This window comes from Macaca fascicularis, chromosome 6 (genome assembly GCF_037993035.2).
Source record: "Macaca fascicularis isolate 582-1 chromosome 6, T2T-MFA8v1.1".
In the NCBI taxonomy this organism is placed as follows: domain Eukaryota; kingdom Metazoa; phylum Chordata; class Mammalia; order Primates; family Cercopithecidae; genus Macaca; species Macaca fascicularis.
Genome location: NC_088380.1, coordinates 17112248 through 17128256, shown reverse-complemented (window position 1 = coordinate 17128256; position 16009 = coordinate 17112248). Strand labels below are relative to the sequence as shown.

At 42.2% G+C, this 16009-nt stretch overlaps 1 protein-coding gene across 1 annotated transcript; it reads left to right on the top strand.

The window, feature by feature from the left end:
- The first annotated feature begins 615 nt into the window (after nt 1-615).
- On the top strand, nt 616-15102 carry ZNF622 (zinc finger protein 622). Its single transcript, XM_005556614.4, has 6 exons — nt 616-1375; nt 3290-3550; nt 3758-3920; nt 8361-8473; nt 13463-13606; nt 14837-15102. The coding sequence occupies exons 1-6, from the start codon at nt 751-753 to the stop codon at nt 14962-14964; spliced, it is 1434 nt and encodes a 477-aa protein (XP_005556671.1). The 5' UTR covers nt 616-750; the 3' UTR covers nt 14965-15102.
- The last annotated feature ends 907 nt before the right edge of the window (nt 15103-16009 follow it).

Here is a 16009-nt window from a genome sequence, read left to right as displayed (position 1 = left end):
AAATGTGGCTACTACTAGAATTACCTACGTGGCTCGGACTCTGTGTCTACAGGGAGCTCCTCTCCGGCACTCTGTACACTCAAGTTTCGCCGGTGTCCTCCGCCCGAAGGGCCGCCTCAGAAAGGCCGAGCCTCCGGCCCGGCCTCTCCGGTTTCCCGGGGAAGCGGTCCAGCCCCCGGCGAGGGCTCCGAGGTTGGCCCCGAGGGTTAAGGGTCAGCCCTGGCCCTCGCGACATCCATTCACCCGGCTCCGCGGGTGCAGCGCGCGGTCCTCAGAGAAACCCCGACCCTGGCGTCGCTGACCCGACCATTCATTAATCGGGGGCTTCCGAGGGCCCGGGAGCAGCCTCGGGCGCCCCACTCCCCCATTCTCGCGTAGCCGTCTCTTTGACCGCGTCACACTGAGCGGCGCAACCACCAGAGAAGGTAACTGGGAGGGCGCGACCTCCTTCAAGCAACACCCACCTCGGGCTGACTGAGGGGACCCAGGTCCGGTTCAGTCACAGCGTTCCCTAGGCTTCCCGGGTCTCACAGCGGCGGGGGCGTGGCCACAGCCTGAGAGGCGGGTTTCCTGTCCAGTCGTAAATAACTTCCGACGTGTGCCGGAAGTTTCTTCGGTGACAATCAGGAAGTCGGCGTGTAGAGAGGCTCGTCCAGGCCGCTGAGGCGGGTTAAGGTCTGAGGGTCGTGTGGAGCCAGGGCGCTGGTCACCAGGTGTTTGGCGTGGTCGGCTCTTATTTCTCACCTGGCAATGGCGACGTACACCTGCATAACTTGCCGGGTGGCGTTCCGCGACGCGGACATGCAGCGGGCCCACTATAAGACGGACTGGCACCGCTACAACCTGCGGCGTAAGGTGGCCAGCATGGCCCCAGTGACCGCCGAGGGCTTCCAGGAGCGAGTGCGGGCGCAGCGGGCCGTAGCGGAGGAGGAGAGCAAGGGCTCGGCCACCTACTGTACTGTTTGCAGTAAGAAGTTTGCATCTTTCAACGCCTACGAGAACCACCTCAAGTCTCGGCGGCACGTTGAGCTGGAGAAGAAGGCCGTGCAGGCCGTGAATCGGAAAGTGGAGATGATGAATGAAAAGAACTTGGAGAAAGGACTGGGCTTGGACAGTGTGGACAAGGATGCCATGAACGCCGCCATCCAGCAGGCCATCAAGGCCCAGCCGTCCATGTCTCCCAAGAAGGCGCCCCCAGCGCCTGCAGAGGAGGCCAGGAGTGCCGTAGCCGTGGGGACTGGTGGCCGTGGGACCCACTACCGAGACCCGAGCGAGAAACCACCCCGGCTCCAGTGGTTTGAACAGCAGGCGAAGAAGTTGGCAAAGCAGCAGGAGGAGGGCAGTGAGGAGGAGGAAGAGGACCTGGATGGAGACGGTGATGGCCCTGTCTGGGCGGGGAGGGTAAAGAGGAACTTGGCCCCCCTTTAGTTTTCAGATTTATACTCGAGATGGGTGTGTGTGTTTGTGTGTTTGAGAGCTTTTAAGTAAAAATGATGAGGGAAGGTGGTTTAGATGCTTTCTGAAGTGCCTTATCTGGCCAGCAGGTTCGGCTGTTTAGTTCACTCAATTCATTCTCCAAGGCCTAAAACCTTGTCTGGAAAAAGAAGAAGTGCCTAATGCATATTTGGAGAATGAATTGATGCCTTCTCTGTTTTGGGTGAGGAAACTTTTTTTTTCCTTTTTTTTTTTTTTTTTAAACGGAGTCTCGCTCTGTCGCCCAGGCTGGAGTGCAGTGGCCGGATCTCGGCTCACCGCAAGCTCCGCCTCCCGGGTTTACGTCATTCTCCTGCCTCAGCCTCCCGAGTAGCTGGGACTACAGGCGCCCGCCACCTCGCCCGGCTAGTTTTTTTGTATTTTTTAGTAGAGACAGAGTTTCACCGTGTTAGCCAGGATGGTCTCGATCTCCTGACCTCGTGATCCACCCGTATCGGCCTCCCAAAGTGCTGGGATTACAGGCTTGAGCCACCGCGCCCGGCCTGGATGAGGAGACTTTTAACATACGTACAGGAGGACGTCGTCATACCAGCCGCCGTGTTATTTGCTATTCTAGTGGGTTTCCAGTTATGATGGTTTTGCACTTACTTTAGTTGAGTAAAACAGAATGAGGGGATCAAAATCAACTCAGCCAGAAATGTGGAGCTGGAGCCAGCAGCCTCACCTCTTTGACTTTATGAGTTATTTATTCCTTCTTTCCCTCATCCCACATCCTATTAACAGTGCCGGTGTAGGTGTTCATGTCTTTGTCTGTTCGCTCTGCTATAACGAAGTACCAGAGACTGGGTAATTTATGAATAACATAAATGTATTTTCCCATAGTTCTGCAAATTGGGAAGTCCAAAATCAAGGTGCTGGCAGAGTCAGTGTCTGGTGAGGGCCTGTTCTATCGATGAAGTTTTCTCATGTTATCATGTGGAGGAAGCAGAAGGCAAAGACGGGCTAGTTCCTTGGCACTAATCCATTCATTCGGGATTAGTGCTCGCCTCACTTAATCACCTCCTAAAGGCCCCACCTCTTAATGCCGTTTCATTGATGATTAAGTTTCAACATTTGAATTTTGGGAGGGAAACATGCATTCAAACCATGGCCGTTCATAGAGCACCCCACCAGCACATACACACACCCCACAGTACTCTTGTGAAATAGTAGATAGAGGCATTGTTTTAGCAGTTTATAAAAATATGCAGCCAGAGCTCACGCCTGTAATCCCAGCATTTTGGGAGGCCGAGGCAGACGGATCACGAGGTCAGGAGATCAAGCTATGGTGAAACCTCGTGTCTACTAAAAATACAAAAAATTAGCCGGGCGCGGTGGCGGGCGCCTGTAGTGCCAGCTACTCCCGGAGGCTGAGGCAGGAGAATGGCGTGAACCCGGGAGGCGGAGCTTGCAGTGAGCCGAGGTGGCGCCACTGCACTCCAGCCTGGGTGACAGAGCGAGACTCCGTCTCACACACACACACACACACACACACGCACACACAAATGTATATATATATATTCACCCAGATAGGAGACTCCCTAACTATGTTCAGCACTGGGCTAGGTGCTGTAAGGCATAGGAAAGAAACAAACAAAAGACTCCTATTTCCTGGAAAAGAAAGACTAAGGAATTTCACAGGCATTCAGATGAGTCTGGTAAACAAATAGCTAAAATTGAGATCTTGAAAGAGGAGTTGTCCTTGGGAGTTGGGGGTACGGCTGTTTCTCCAAATATAGGACTGTATCACCGCATGTGATATCTTTGCTTGCTATTACTTTTCTTAAACTTACTATTTCAAAATTCTGGCTTGCAGATTGGGAAGATATTGATTCTGACGAAGAACTGGAATGTGAGGATACTGAAGCAATGGAGGATGGGGTGGAGCAGGATGCAGAGGAGGAAGAGGCTGAGGAAGGCCCACCCCTTGGTGCCATCCCTATTAGGGACTGCTTATTTTGTTCCCATCATTCCAGCTCGCTCATGAAGAATGTGGCTCATATGACCAAAGTCCACAGTTTCTTTATTCCTGATATAGAATATCTTTCAGATATTAAGGGACTGATTAAATACTTGGGTAAGTATAATAGTTTTTCTTTTAATGAGGAAATAATCACATTATTGGGGGACTGGTCTCAAGGGAACATTAGTTTTGCATTTTTCATCAATCTTTGATATAATTGCTTACTTATTTTGTGAGTGATTTTTGAGTTGTGACAAATAGTGAGATTTAATTGGTTGCAAAAAGCTTTTTTCATATTTTTTCCTTAAATTATTTTTCTAGGAGAGAAAGTTGGTGTTGGAAAGATTTGCTTGTGGTGCAATGAGAAAGGGAAGTCCTTCTACTCCACAGAAGCTGTACAGGCGCATATGAATGACAAAAGCCACTGTAAGCTCTTCACAGATGGCGATGCTGCTTTGGAATTTGCAGACTTCTATGATTTTAGGTAAGCATAATTTGTAACATGAAGTGAAGTGAAGTCATATTTGCTTTGCATTAATATTATGTGTGCCAGTGCTGGATATGTGTTTGGCACTGTGCAACGTATCCTTAATAACACTTATAACACCTCTGTATTAGGCAGTTCTTTCTTTTAGTTGAGAAACTCAGTTTCACAGAGTTTAACACATCTAGTAAAGAGAAGACCTTAGACCCAAACTGAAGTTTGACTTGTTTTTCTTTTTGTTCTGGTTAAATCATCAAGAGTTCAGTTTTGCCCCTTGAACAGAGGTACAGAAATTAGGTTTCACATATTGGGTTCCTGGAGAGTCCTTGATCACCAGCTGTCTCCTGAAGGAGTTGAGACAGTTGCTAAACCAGTCCCAAACCAGGCATCTGATGGTGAGATTATCCCATTGGTGGTTCACCCCTAACTAGAATCTGTTTTTTTTTTTTTTTTCTGAGAAAGATTTTTGCTGTCACCCAGGCTGCAGGACAGTGGCACGATCACGGTCTCCTGCAGCCTCAGCTGCCCTGGGCTCAGGTGATCCTCCCACCACAGCCTCCCCAGCAGCTAGTGTGCACCACTATGCCCTGCTAATTTTTGTATTTTTTTGTAGAGATGGGGTTTCGCCGTGTTACCCAGGCTGGTCTTGAACTCCTGGGCCCAAGTGATCTACCTGCCTTAGCCTGGGATTACACGTGTGAGATACCATGCCTGGCCCTAACTAGAATCTTGAATAATTTGTATGTCATTTAGCAAATGTATGTTAAGTACTTGTGAACAACTAGTTGTCAAAATTCCTGTGAGCTAGCACAGGAGATAAGCAGATGTGTATAATTACCATGCCAGGCGTGCATAGTCCAAGTGATACAATGTTCAGAAAAGTCTCAGTCTTTTAAGTCTTGCTTTTGCATTTTCTTCCTGATTTCCCATTTTGCAGCTGGAGACTTGCAGTTGGTGGACATGACTGGGAGGAGGTAGAGGGGAGGATTAGAGGCTATGGCAGTAGAGAAGACAATGAATTCTGCTGGTGGTGGGAAGCATCCCCTTTCAGTATTTATCCCTCTCAAGTTTCCTTTTAGACACCAATGTTTATAACCTTTTGACTGATGTTGTCATCAGAGTGATCAAAGCAAATACCATGGATAGAGTCAAGCAGCTGCCATCAGCAGTAGGCTTGGAATGCCCAGCACTCAGTCTGTCATCCTGTGGTTATATTCAGGATCCTACCCAGTCTCACAGATTTCAGTATCTTCTGCAGGCCCGTGACCCCCACATTTATATCTCTAGTATAGCCTTCCCTGTAGCTATAGACTGAAGATATCCAGCTACCTCCTTGATACTTCTACTTGTGTCTAAAAGGGATCATTAACCTGTCCAAAATCAACTCCTGCTATGCATCCTAATCTGCTCCCTGTAAGTAAATGGCGTCTCTGTCCTTCTAGTTACTTAAGCCAAATGCCAGGTAGTCTTCCTTTATTCTTCTGTTTTCTTTCATGTTTACTTTAGAATCTATCACCAAATCCTGCTTTAACTACTTTTGCACTATCTATCTTCAGAGGCTGACTGCTTCTCACTACTTCTACTGCTCCTACCCAGGTCCAGGGCACCATCCTCTTTTGCCTGACTTCCTACAGTAGCCTCCTGCTTACATTCTTACTACCCGCCATGTTCTATTCTCAAAACTGTAACTAGGGGGATCCTTTTAAAACACTAGGTGAGGTCAAACTCTGCTCAGATTCTTTCAAAGACTACCTATCTTACTCAAAGTAAAAGCCAAAGTATAATGTCCTGCAAGGCCCTGCACATGATCTGGAGCCTCTGTGGGTCTGTTGTGTTGTATTAGTTGCTCTCTGGATTCCTAACTCTTTCTCTAATGCATCAAGTGTGTTTCTCGGGACCTTTGCATTTGCTGCTATATTTGTTTATAGTATTCGCTCAGATATTCACTTGACTTGTCCCTCACTTCTTGCAGGCATTGACATAAATTTCACCTTCTCAATGTGGCCTTTTTTGACCACCTTCCGTAAAATAACACCTATCCAATCCTTTTGATCCTGTTTTATTTTTCCTTATATTCCCTACTACCATTGTGTGTACTGTATATTATTTGTTTATTGTCTCCTCCTTCTAGACTCTAAGCTTCAAGCCCTAGCCTTTTGTTGTTGTTACTGTTGTTCTTTACTGGGTGTTGCTTAACCGTTAGTTTGAATTAAAGTATGTAACTGATGGAACTGGTTCTCCCTTAGTCCAAATGATGTATTTTTCATTCCATTTACAGTTTTATTCTGTTGGTGCCTAGAAATGAGAAATTATGTGAGCCTTTCTTCCTAAAAATGAATATTAAATGATTTGTTTTCCTTAAGAAAATAAAAGTTAGCCAAGTGTGGTGGCATGAGCCTGTAGTCCCAGCTGCTCAGGAGGCTGAGGTACGAGGATCACCAGAAGCCAGGAGTTTCAGGCCAGCCTCGGTGACATAGTGAGACCCTGTCTCTGGGGGGAGAAAAAAAAGGTGATAATGCTTAGTAAAGAAAACTTGGAAAATAGAAAGCTTTTACATACAAAGCTGGTGTTTATGGAGTGCTTACCTGCCAGACACTGTTCTAATAAGCATTTTATGTGGATTCACTCAGCTAAAAAATGACAAATTACCTATAATTTCACTCCCCTTCACAAGATAACTTGTTTACTTATTTTGGACCTGAAACTTTTTATTGAATAATAAACTTACAGAAAAGTACATATATGTATACAACTGGCCCTCTGTAGTCATAGGTTCTCCATCTGTGCATCCAAACTATAGTGTTCAAAAAAAATTTTGTCCATACTAACATCCACAGACTTATTTTTCTTGTTATTATTCCCTAAACAGTACTGTGTAACAACTATTTACATAGCATTTACCATGTTTTAGGTATTATAAGTAATATAGAGATGATTTAAAGCATGCAATGATTTAGGTTATATGCAAATGTTATACCATTTTATATCAGCGACTCGAACATCTGCAAATTTTAGTATCCTAGGGAGGTCCTGGAACCAATCCCCCATGGATACCAAGGGATGACCGTACTTGTGATATCATGACTCAGTTTAGTGAAATTTTAAATATAACTAGTACCTAGATCAACAAACAGCATGTTAATAATCCCCTGACATTTCCCTTGTGTGTCCTTCCAGAAACTACCCCTCCTTTCTCCAGGGGTAACTACTATTCTGACTTATAGCTTCATAGATTGATTTTGCCTGTTTTTGTACTTTATATGTAAATGGAATCACAAAGAATGTACTCTTGGGTCTGACTTCTTTTGCTCAACTTTCTGTTTGGGAGACCCATCCATACTATTTTATATAGTTGGAGAGAGTTCTTATTGTTACAGAGTGTTCTGTTCAGTGCTCCACAACATCTAGTCTAAGGCTAATACACATTTGAGTGGTTTCTAGTTTGGGGCTATTACAAGCAATGCTGCCACATCATTCTAGTGTGTCTTTGGCAAATGTTTATAGGTTATCTTTTGTTTGTATATGTAGGAGTTGGGCCAGAGGATATACATATGTTCAATTTTAGAAAATACTGTCAAATTGTTTTCCAAAGTGGTTTTCTATACTTCCACTTGTAGTGAGGGAGAGTTTTTCATTTTAGCAACTTTGGTGGGTGTGTAGTCGCTTTAATTTGCATCTCCCTGATGATGATTAGTGCAATCAAGAGCCTTTTTATGTATTCATTGGCCATTTGGATATCTTTTTGTGAGGTATCTGATCAAGTATTTGTCTATTTTCTTATTAGGTTGTGTGGTTTACTGTTAATAATTTAATGTACACTCTTCCTATTATTTTTCATGTGTATCTATGAATAGCATTTGTCAACATTTTTAGGAATATGGAGATTCTTCTGGACCTGCACTGTCCAATATAGTAATTACTAGGTATACCCATATAGCTATTTAAATAAATGGAAAGTTTAATTAAAAATTTAAACATTCAGTTCTTCAGTCAGACTACCTGCATTTCAAAGTTCAGTGCCGAAAAGCTCATGTGACTGCAGTTACTGTATCAGACACCAAGACATATTGATAGAACATTTTCCGTCATCACAGAGTGCTGTTGGACAGCACTGTGCTATAACCTGTTTTTATAATGGTTAAATTGAATATAGCTGCATGTCCAGCTGTACGTTCTCCTTCTTTTCTTCTCTGTTAGGCAGCCTTTCTAGGGAAAAACAAATAGAATTCTGTTATAGGTCATTTGCTCACTTCTACTACAGACAAAATGCTAATGAGTTGTTTTCTCCCAAAACCTTTTAGCTGGTAGTTCCTACAGCTGCTTCCTGCCCTCTTCCTTTTAGGTAGCTTAGGAAGTTTGCCACATTTGCAAATAAAGTTTATGTCTTTTAGTTCCATTTGAGGTATCAGTCTATTTATTAGTGCAACTTCTTTGTTACAGGAGTAGCTACCCAGATCACAAGGAAGGGAAGGACCCCAGTGAGGCTGAAGAGTTGCCCTCAGAAAAGAACTTGGAATATGATGATGAAACCATGGAATTGATTCTGCCTTCTGGTAAGTGCATTTGTCAAAAATAAACAGCTTAATGCCAGTGGGACTGAGGGAGAAGCATATCTCCATCAATTACCTGCCATACTGAGGGAAATAGACCATAAAGCTTAAGGTATATGTTTGGGTTTTCACGTACAGTGTAAACCCTGAAGGTTGCTGCTCAGCTCTAAGTTGGCTGTTGTGTTTAAATTTGATCAGTGTTTTTGTTCATTTCTGGGTTATGACTCAGAGTGTTTGATCAGGCATTTCTTTTCTTTCTTTTTTTTTTTTTTTTAGATGTAGACTTTTCCTATTCTGTCTTTATCTATTTTTTTTGGTCCTGTCTAGGTTTCTCTTGTTAATTGTAACCTTACTGTTATTCTTTGAACTGATTCCTGTTTCCTTTTGTTGCTCAGACTTCCAAATGGTAGTTTGGTGTGGGTGTATCTGACTCACAGTGGAAATTTATCCACCATGAGGTGTGAAAAGAAGAAGAATAACCATGAATGTGAGAAGCATACATGGTTGTTTATTGTGTAGGAAGAAAGAATCGTGATTAACTGATGATAATAGGAGAAGCTACAGAAGACATGTTTCAGAAATGAAAGGGGATGGAAAGGTAGAGATGATAATAAGATCTTAATATCTGGTATTTACTGAGCAGTTAGCACATTCAGGCAGATGTATTTGTCTTTATAGGCCAACATGGAGTTAGATTCCAGCATCTTCATTTTGCATATGAAGCTTAGAGAGGCTGAGTAACTTACCAGGATCACATACCTAATCAGTAAAGCCTTTTTCCAATATCCATATACTACTTCGGGAGATTTGCAGTAATGGTGCAGGCAGGAACAACATACCCTGCTGGTGGAGAGGTCTGCAATGAAGCAGCCTTGTCTTATGCCTTTCCACACAGAATGTCACTGCTTAGGTACAGATGGCTATCTTTAGCTCAGAATGATAACCTTGTAAGGCCAAGAGCAGCTTTAGAGTGTGGCAATAGGAGGAAAGGTCAGGCAGAACCTATTTTGAAGATGACAGTTCTTTCTACCGTGATAAGAAGGTTATAATGCAATATATTATCATGGCCTATCTAATACACAATGGTAAAACGTAAATCCCAGAGAACTTTTTCTAGTCTTTCTCTGGTGACAGTACCCATAGAGAACATCAGAAATATGTTTAATAATTTATTTTCCAGAACTATATGTTTACCTTGTTGTCTCCTTAGCTTCTGCTTCTTAAACGGGAGAATCAGATAACCATAGACCTTAAATAAATTGAATAAGACAATCCTAGTACAATAGTGTCTACCATGTAGTAGGATCACCATAGTGTTTGCTTTATTTAGCATCTACTTTAGCACAATATGTTACAAAACTTAGCATAACATGAGCATATCTATTTAAGAAATCTAGGATGTTTCAGAGAAGTTTTCATCTAGACTTTAAATTTTTGAAACTTATAAAAAATAAAGAATCCTCAGCTTTGTCCTGGGTGATTGAGTTTTTTAAGGTATCTAAAAAGATACTCATTTTGACTGCCAAAGCCAAGCCCATTTTTGGCTTTGGCTAGCCTTAGAAAGATATTGGAGAGGTCTTCCTCTCCCATATCCAGATGGCTTAGTAACTCCTAAATGTCTTTTCAGTATTTTTTTGTATTCATTTGTCTGTGTCACCATTCCTCCTGTCTGGTCATCTCTTATCTGGTTTCCACATGACCACCAAAACATTCTTTCTGAAACACCAGTAGATTTTCTTTACCCTCTGTATTTCCTCCCCTGGGAGCCATTGCCTTTAGGGTAACTTTGAGTTTCTCTCTACTGGTCCCTCAGGTGTGTAGTGCTATTCCTCTATCCACCCACATAGAGTTTTCTTCCTCTGGGCATTTGCATGTGTGGAACCTCTGTTATTCCTACTTTTCTTGTAAGATTCAACTTATTTAGATTCAACCGTCTGGGAAGGCTTCCTGAACTCATCTCCTGTCCATTTACTGGGTAACAAGAGTCTCTCCCCTGCTGCTGGGACACTAAATCTAGTTGCTCAGATTGGACTTCAATAAAATCAAGCAGGCTATCTCAAAGCCAATGACAAAAAGTAGCCACTAGAGGGCACTGTGAGCATTTATTTTGAAGATTGTGGTCTTGAAGGTGTTTTTTGGATTTCCTTCGTTGCTCTTCAGCTCTTATGGAGTTAAGTTGGTACGAAAGGCCCATTCAATTGGATGGCAGAAATTGTAAGGCTGTTTGTTAAGAAGGAGTGAACATTAGCCTGGTGTGATGGTGTGTGCCTATAGTCTCAGCTAAGGCAGGAGGATCACTTGAGCCCAGGAAGTCAAGAGTCAAGGCTGCAGTGAGTCATGATCATGCTACTGCACTCCAGCCTGGGTGATAGAACAATACCCTGTCTCCAAAAAACAAAAAAAGAAAAAAAGGAGTGGACAGTCCGTAAGTGGTTACTGCTGTGTCAAAAGCTAGATGGACAGGTTGCGTGCTTCACCATGACTTAGACATAACCAATCCCTTATTTATTGGGCAGTCACACTGTGTTCTGGAAAATATTTTTCCTTGATGAGGGCCTTCAAGTGTAGCTGTCCTTAGCTCATCGTACTTGGTGCTAATATCAGGTGGTTACTGTCATTGGCATAGGGCAGGGGTAGCTCTGAATGCTGTTTTCAGTTCCTTCTTACCAACTGTTGGAAACCTTGGCATTGAGTAACGAAGCCATTTCAAGGACGCTTTAAAAGGCCAACCTTCTGTAGGATGTATTTCCACATGTTGCTTAAGAATATAAATATATTAAATTCTTATGTATTAATGACCAACATTATCACCTTGCAAACCTGGAGTGTCCAGACCTAACATTATAAATAGAACATCACAGCAAACAATGCTGGAATTTCCTGTAGACCCTCCATTTAAGCTTGCGGTTTTATCTGTCAACTACATCTCACTGATTTCTTGTGGTCTAAGAGCTTTGTTAACTGTTACGCTGTCAAAACATTCAGGTTTAGGGAAAATGTTTTTATCCACACTGGTATCCAAAGACCATGTCTTTGAATCAAAAGGTTCTTTTTGTCATCTCTTGAGTATGATAACAAAACAAGCAACTGAAAGTAACTACTTTTGCATATCTGTATAGCAAACAAATTATTTTCCAGTTGTTTTGGCAGGTATAGGGACTTAAAACAACCAAAATAATTTTCTTATGCAAATTAAAAGTCTGGATCCTAAAAGCAAATACAGACTTCCACAATATTTATAGTATCTGGTTCATGGTCGTTTTACACAAAAGATTCTGAAAGCAATGGCTTTACATAAGTAAATATAAACCTTTCCTGGAAACTGTACACAGGGTTCTACCTAGCCAAATATCCTTTATTCATTTTCAGTGGAAATGGCTTTTATCATGCCTTATGTATATGCTGTTGTTAAATATCTGCATGGTTATGTCTGTCTGGGAAGATATTTGATTGCTTTTGTCCTAATTAATATTCTTGTGAAAGGATAGCGTGTATTTAGTAAGCTTTTAGGTAATGCTGATGACACTGGCCTAGGGACCACCTTTGGAGAGGCACTGTTATAAGGGAGCCTGGAATTAGTAATCTCTAAACCCAGCCCCCTTCAGGTCATCTCCCCTGAACTTATGACACAGGGGTTGGGACATTTTCCCTGAAAAGGGCCAGAGGTGATCGTTAAGGCTTTGTGTACCATTCTGTCTCTGCAGCAGCTTCCCACCTCTGCTGTTGTAGCAAGCACCAAAGCAGCGAGAGACGATACCTACACAGTTGAGCATGGCTGTGTGGCAGTAGAACAAACTAAAACAGGTGATTGGCAAGATTGGGTTCTCTGGCTGTAGTTTGCCACCCCTAGACTAATATATCAGATGTGCCTCACCCTTAAATAGGAACCTTGAATTGTTCTTCCAGTAGATACCTTTACTTACCTCAGGTTTTTATTATTCCAGCTACAGAATTTCCAACTAGTGGCCAATACCTTTGTCCCATAGTTTTTTTATTTGAAATATGCAGAGTCTGTTTTCTTTTTTCTCACTCTGTTACAAGTTAGTGGGCCTATGAGATAATGAGATATACAATCATATGTTGTAATGACATGAGCATACTTTGAAAATTAAATTTAGAAATTCATTTCTGAAAGCATGATTGACTCACATAGTTTTACCAGATCCTACTAAATAAGCAAAAGCTATAGACAGCATTCAGCTTAATCATCTTTTAAAATTCAAATTGACCAGGTGATTTCCATCATTTAGGAAGCAATAGGTCAGGGTTACTCAGCCTTGGCACCATTGACATTTTGGACTAGATAATTTTTTGTTATGGGGGCTGTCCTGTGCATTTAAAGATGTTTAATAGCATCTCTGGCCTCTACCCTCTAGGTGCCAGTAGTAACCTCTAGCTGTAACAACCAAAAATGTCTTTAATCAGTGCCAAATGTCCCTTGCTGGGTAAAATCCCCATTGGAGAATCACTGCAATAGAGAATTTAAGCAAAGGAAAGGTGGATTGATTTCTATTTTAGATCCTGACTGTGGCTTGTAGACCCAAACATCAGAACTGCTCTCTGTGCTTAATCTTCTTCCCATATATATGTATAATTTTTATTTATTTATATATATAAAATGCTAAAAATCTCTTATCTCCTAGGGCCCTATTATCTGTATTAGTAGGGGTTTCTATGTGTATTTTTGGGGATTGTATGCAAGTAAGTACACAATGCTAAGTTTTTCACTTAACGGTGACTTGCCATTCTCTTTTTAAAATATCTATTGTTTGGTTTTCTTTTTTTTTGCATACTTTCTTTCTTTCACTTTTTCATTTTTATTTTACATGCTGCTTCATCTTTCTTTAGTAGGTAGAACAACTGTTTCTTCTGGTACATCGATTTTCCATCTAGATATACTAAAAGATCTGATTTGGAAAGCCCTTGCTTTATAGCTCTGCCTTGAAAAAACTATCCAACTCATTGTTTCAGTATTGCTCTTTTGAAAAACAGGTGCCAGAGTGGGTCATCGCTCCTTGATGAGATACTACAAACAGCGATTTGGCTTGTCCAGAGCTGTGGCAGTTGCCAAAAATCGGAAGGCCGTGGGCCGAGTACTTCAGCAGTACAGAGCCCTGGGATGGACTGGCAGCACAGGTACATTGATCTTTACAACTGCAGACCAGTCTAAGAACTTATATTTCTAGCAGGGGTCTGAGGAAAGTTGTTCCCATTTATGTTGTCCTTGTGGATCCTCTCTGGGGGAAACTTAACCTCTTGGCTCCAGGGATTTCCATTACCACTTGATATGTTTAAGGCAATAAGCCCAAAGTGCTATGACTTAGAAATTTCATATTCCTGGCACAGCAATTTTATATACCATTAACTTTTTCAGAAGATAATAGTTACAAAAAGAATTATTTAGTAATCACCAAAGGTTGAAATTATCCTGGAGGTTACGCAGAGGAATCAGACAGTATCCTAGTGGTTAATAGCTTGAGCTGTGGAGTCAAACGTGACTTATGTGATGTACTTAGAGGTTCTTATATGATAAGCATGAGTAGTTTAATTAATATAAGCTTCTGTTTCCTCATTTATAAAACAGAGATGATAGTAATAAGACCTACCTCTTAGAGTTGAGTGGGTTGAATGTCATGCATGTGTGATATAGTGCATGCCCATCGTCAAGATTAGCCGTCAGTCCCCTTTTTTGTATTTTTCCCATAGAATATTTAGCAAAAGTTAGAAGAGTAAAGCATGCCACTGCAATTGTTGAGCTTTGAAACCTCATCAATATGATACTCTTTACATCTATTCTGATGTGTCTGCTGGATGAAGCTGGTTATATCCTTAGATCTTCAGGGAAAGCATCTATCCAACTAGAGGACTGTGGAGAAGATAAGAGGAGGGCTGCTTTCTGATGGCCTGGGAAGCTCTAGGCAACTAAAATCCATTTGAAATGCCACTGTGTTTATATGTAGTTTCCTTCATTGTGGCTACTTGTGAGCTGTGTGGCCGCTTGAATCTGGCAGAGACTTGACTTCATCTTACTCTTATCAGGAAGTATTGTCTGACTCGATTAATAGCTTCTGCCTTTCTGATTAATGGGGCTTCACCTTTTGGGCTTATAGATGCTTCCAGATAATGAAAACTAAAGATGCTAATCCCAGAGAAATGTATATATACAAAAGTTCTGGTATGCAATTCTGGGGTCCACAGAGACCCTTGAGGCCCATGGTTTAGAGACCCCAAGTTAGCAACTCTGTTTTAAATACAAGAACCCAGTTACCCCAAACTAACCTTTTGAATTCTCTGCCAAGGTTGGATTTTTCTCTGATCACAAATAACAGACCTTTGCCTAATTTCTTAACCGCCTTCCAATCATAGGAGCGGCTCTTATGCGAGAGCGAGACATGCAATATGTCCAAAGGATGAAATCAAAATGGATGCTGAAGACAGGAATGAAGAACAATGCCACCAAACAGATGCACTTTCGGGTCCAAGTGAGGTTCTGAGAGTCTGCTGGGATTGAGCGATCATCTCCTGCCCAAGTTTCCTCCTTGCCCTGAGGACCAGTGAAAGCCAGATCATAGGAGAGACCCTTTTGCTGCTACTTCATTGGTTCTGACCTAATAATAAAAGTTAGAATCATATGAGTTTTCAGATGTCATTTTTGAATAGTGTTGAAAGGTTATGTTTTCACAAGGTAAGTCCTGTGTCTACTGGACCCTGGGACTTGCACTGCTGCCTGACAGTTGCTTCATCGCCTCAACTTTAAATGATTTATGGTTGTCAGAGTACTGTGAGGAATCAGGAATGACTTGTGTGCCCCAAACTTACTAACTTTCCAAGGAACTCACCATGTCATGGCACTGGGACCTATGTAAGGGGGCTTGAAGCCTTATGTAGGGGCAAAGTTGAATGTCGCTTATGGAATGTATCGTGGCACAGGAGGTAGTGAATATCTCTGGGCACTTGCATTAAATCCAGGCTAAGTTAAAAAGCACATCCATAGCTTGCCGTAAAGGTTTTCTATTTCTAAATGGGAATGCACAGAGTGACTGCTATGTACTCTGATGCCGTTTCCAGTGGTGCAGTTACTCTAGGACGAAAGTAAAGGTAAAATGCTTAGGTATCATTTTAGAAAGGCTACCTCAGGGTCAAATCTTGGGAGAAATTCTCAGTTTAGGTGGCTTAGAGGAAGGCACTAATATATTGAAAACGAAGCTAAACATGAAGTTCAAATCCATTTGAGTTATCTTTGTGACCTTGGAAAAGTGACTTGGCTTTTTAAATCTGTAAAATGGAGGTTTTATTATCTCACAGGTTGTTGGGGTTAAAGAAATCTGCTAAAGGACCAGACAGTCATTGAGTCCCTGGCACAGAGTTAGTATTTAAAGTTCTCTTTTACAGAGCAAACCCGCCACACTGAGTAAGGCATGGTGAGATTTAGTCAGTGCAGTATTCTGAGTAGTGGGTTCGAGCATGCCAGGAGAATGTGGTTGCCCTCACGGTGTATTAACCAGACCTCATTTGCTAGACATAGGTCTTTTTCTTTAA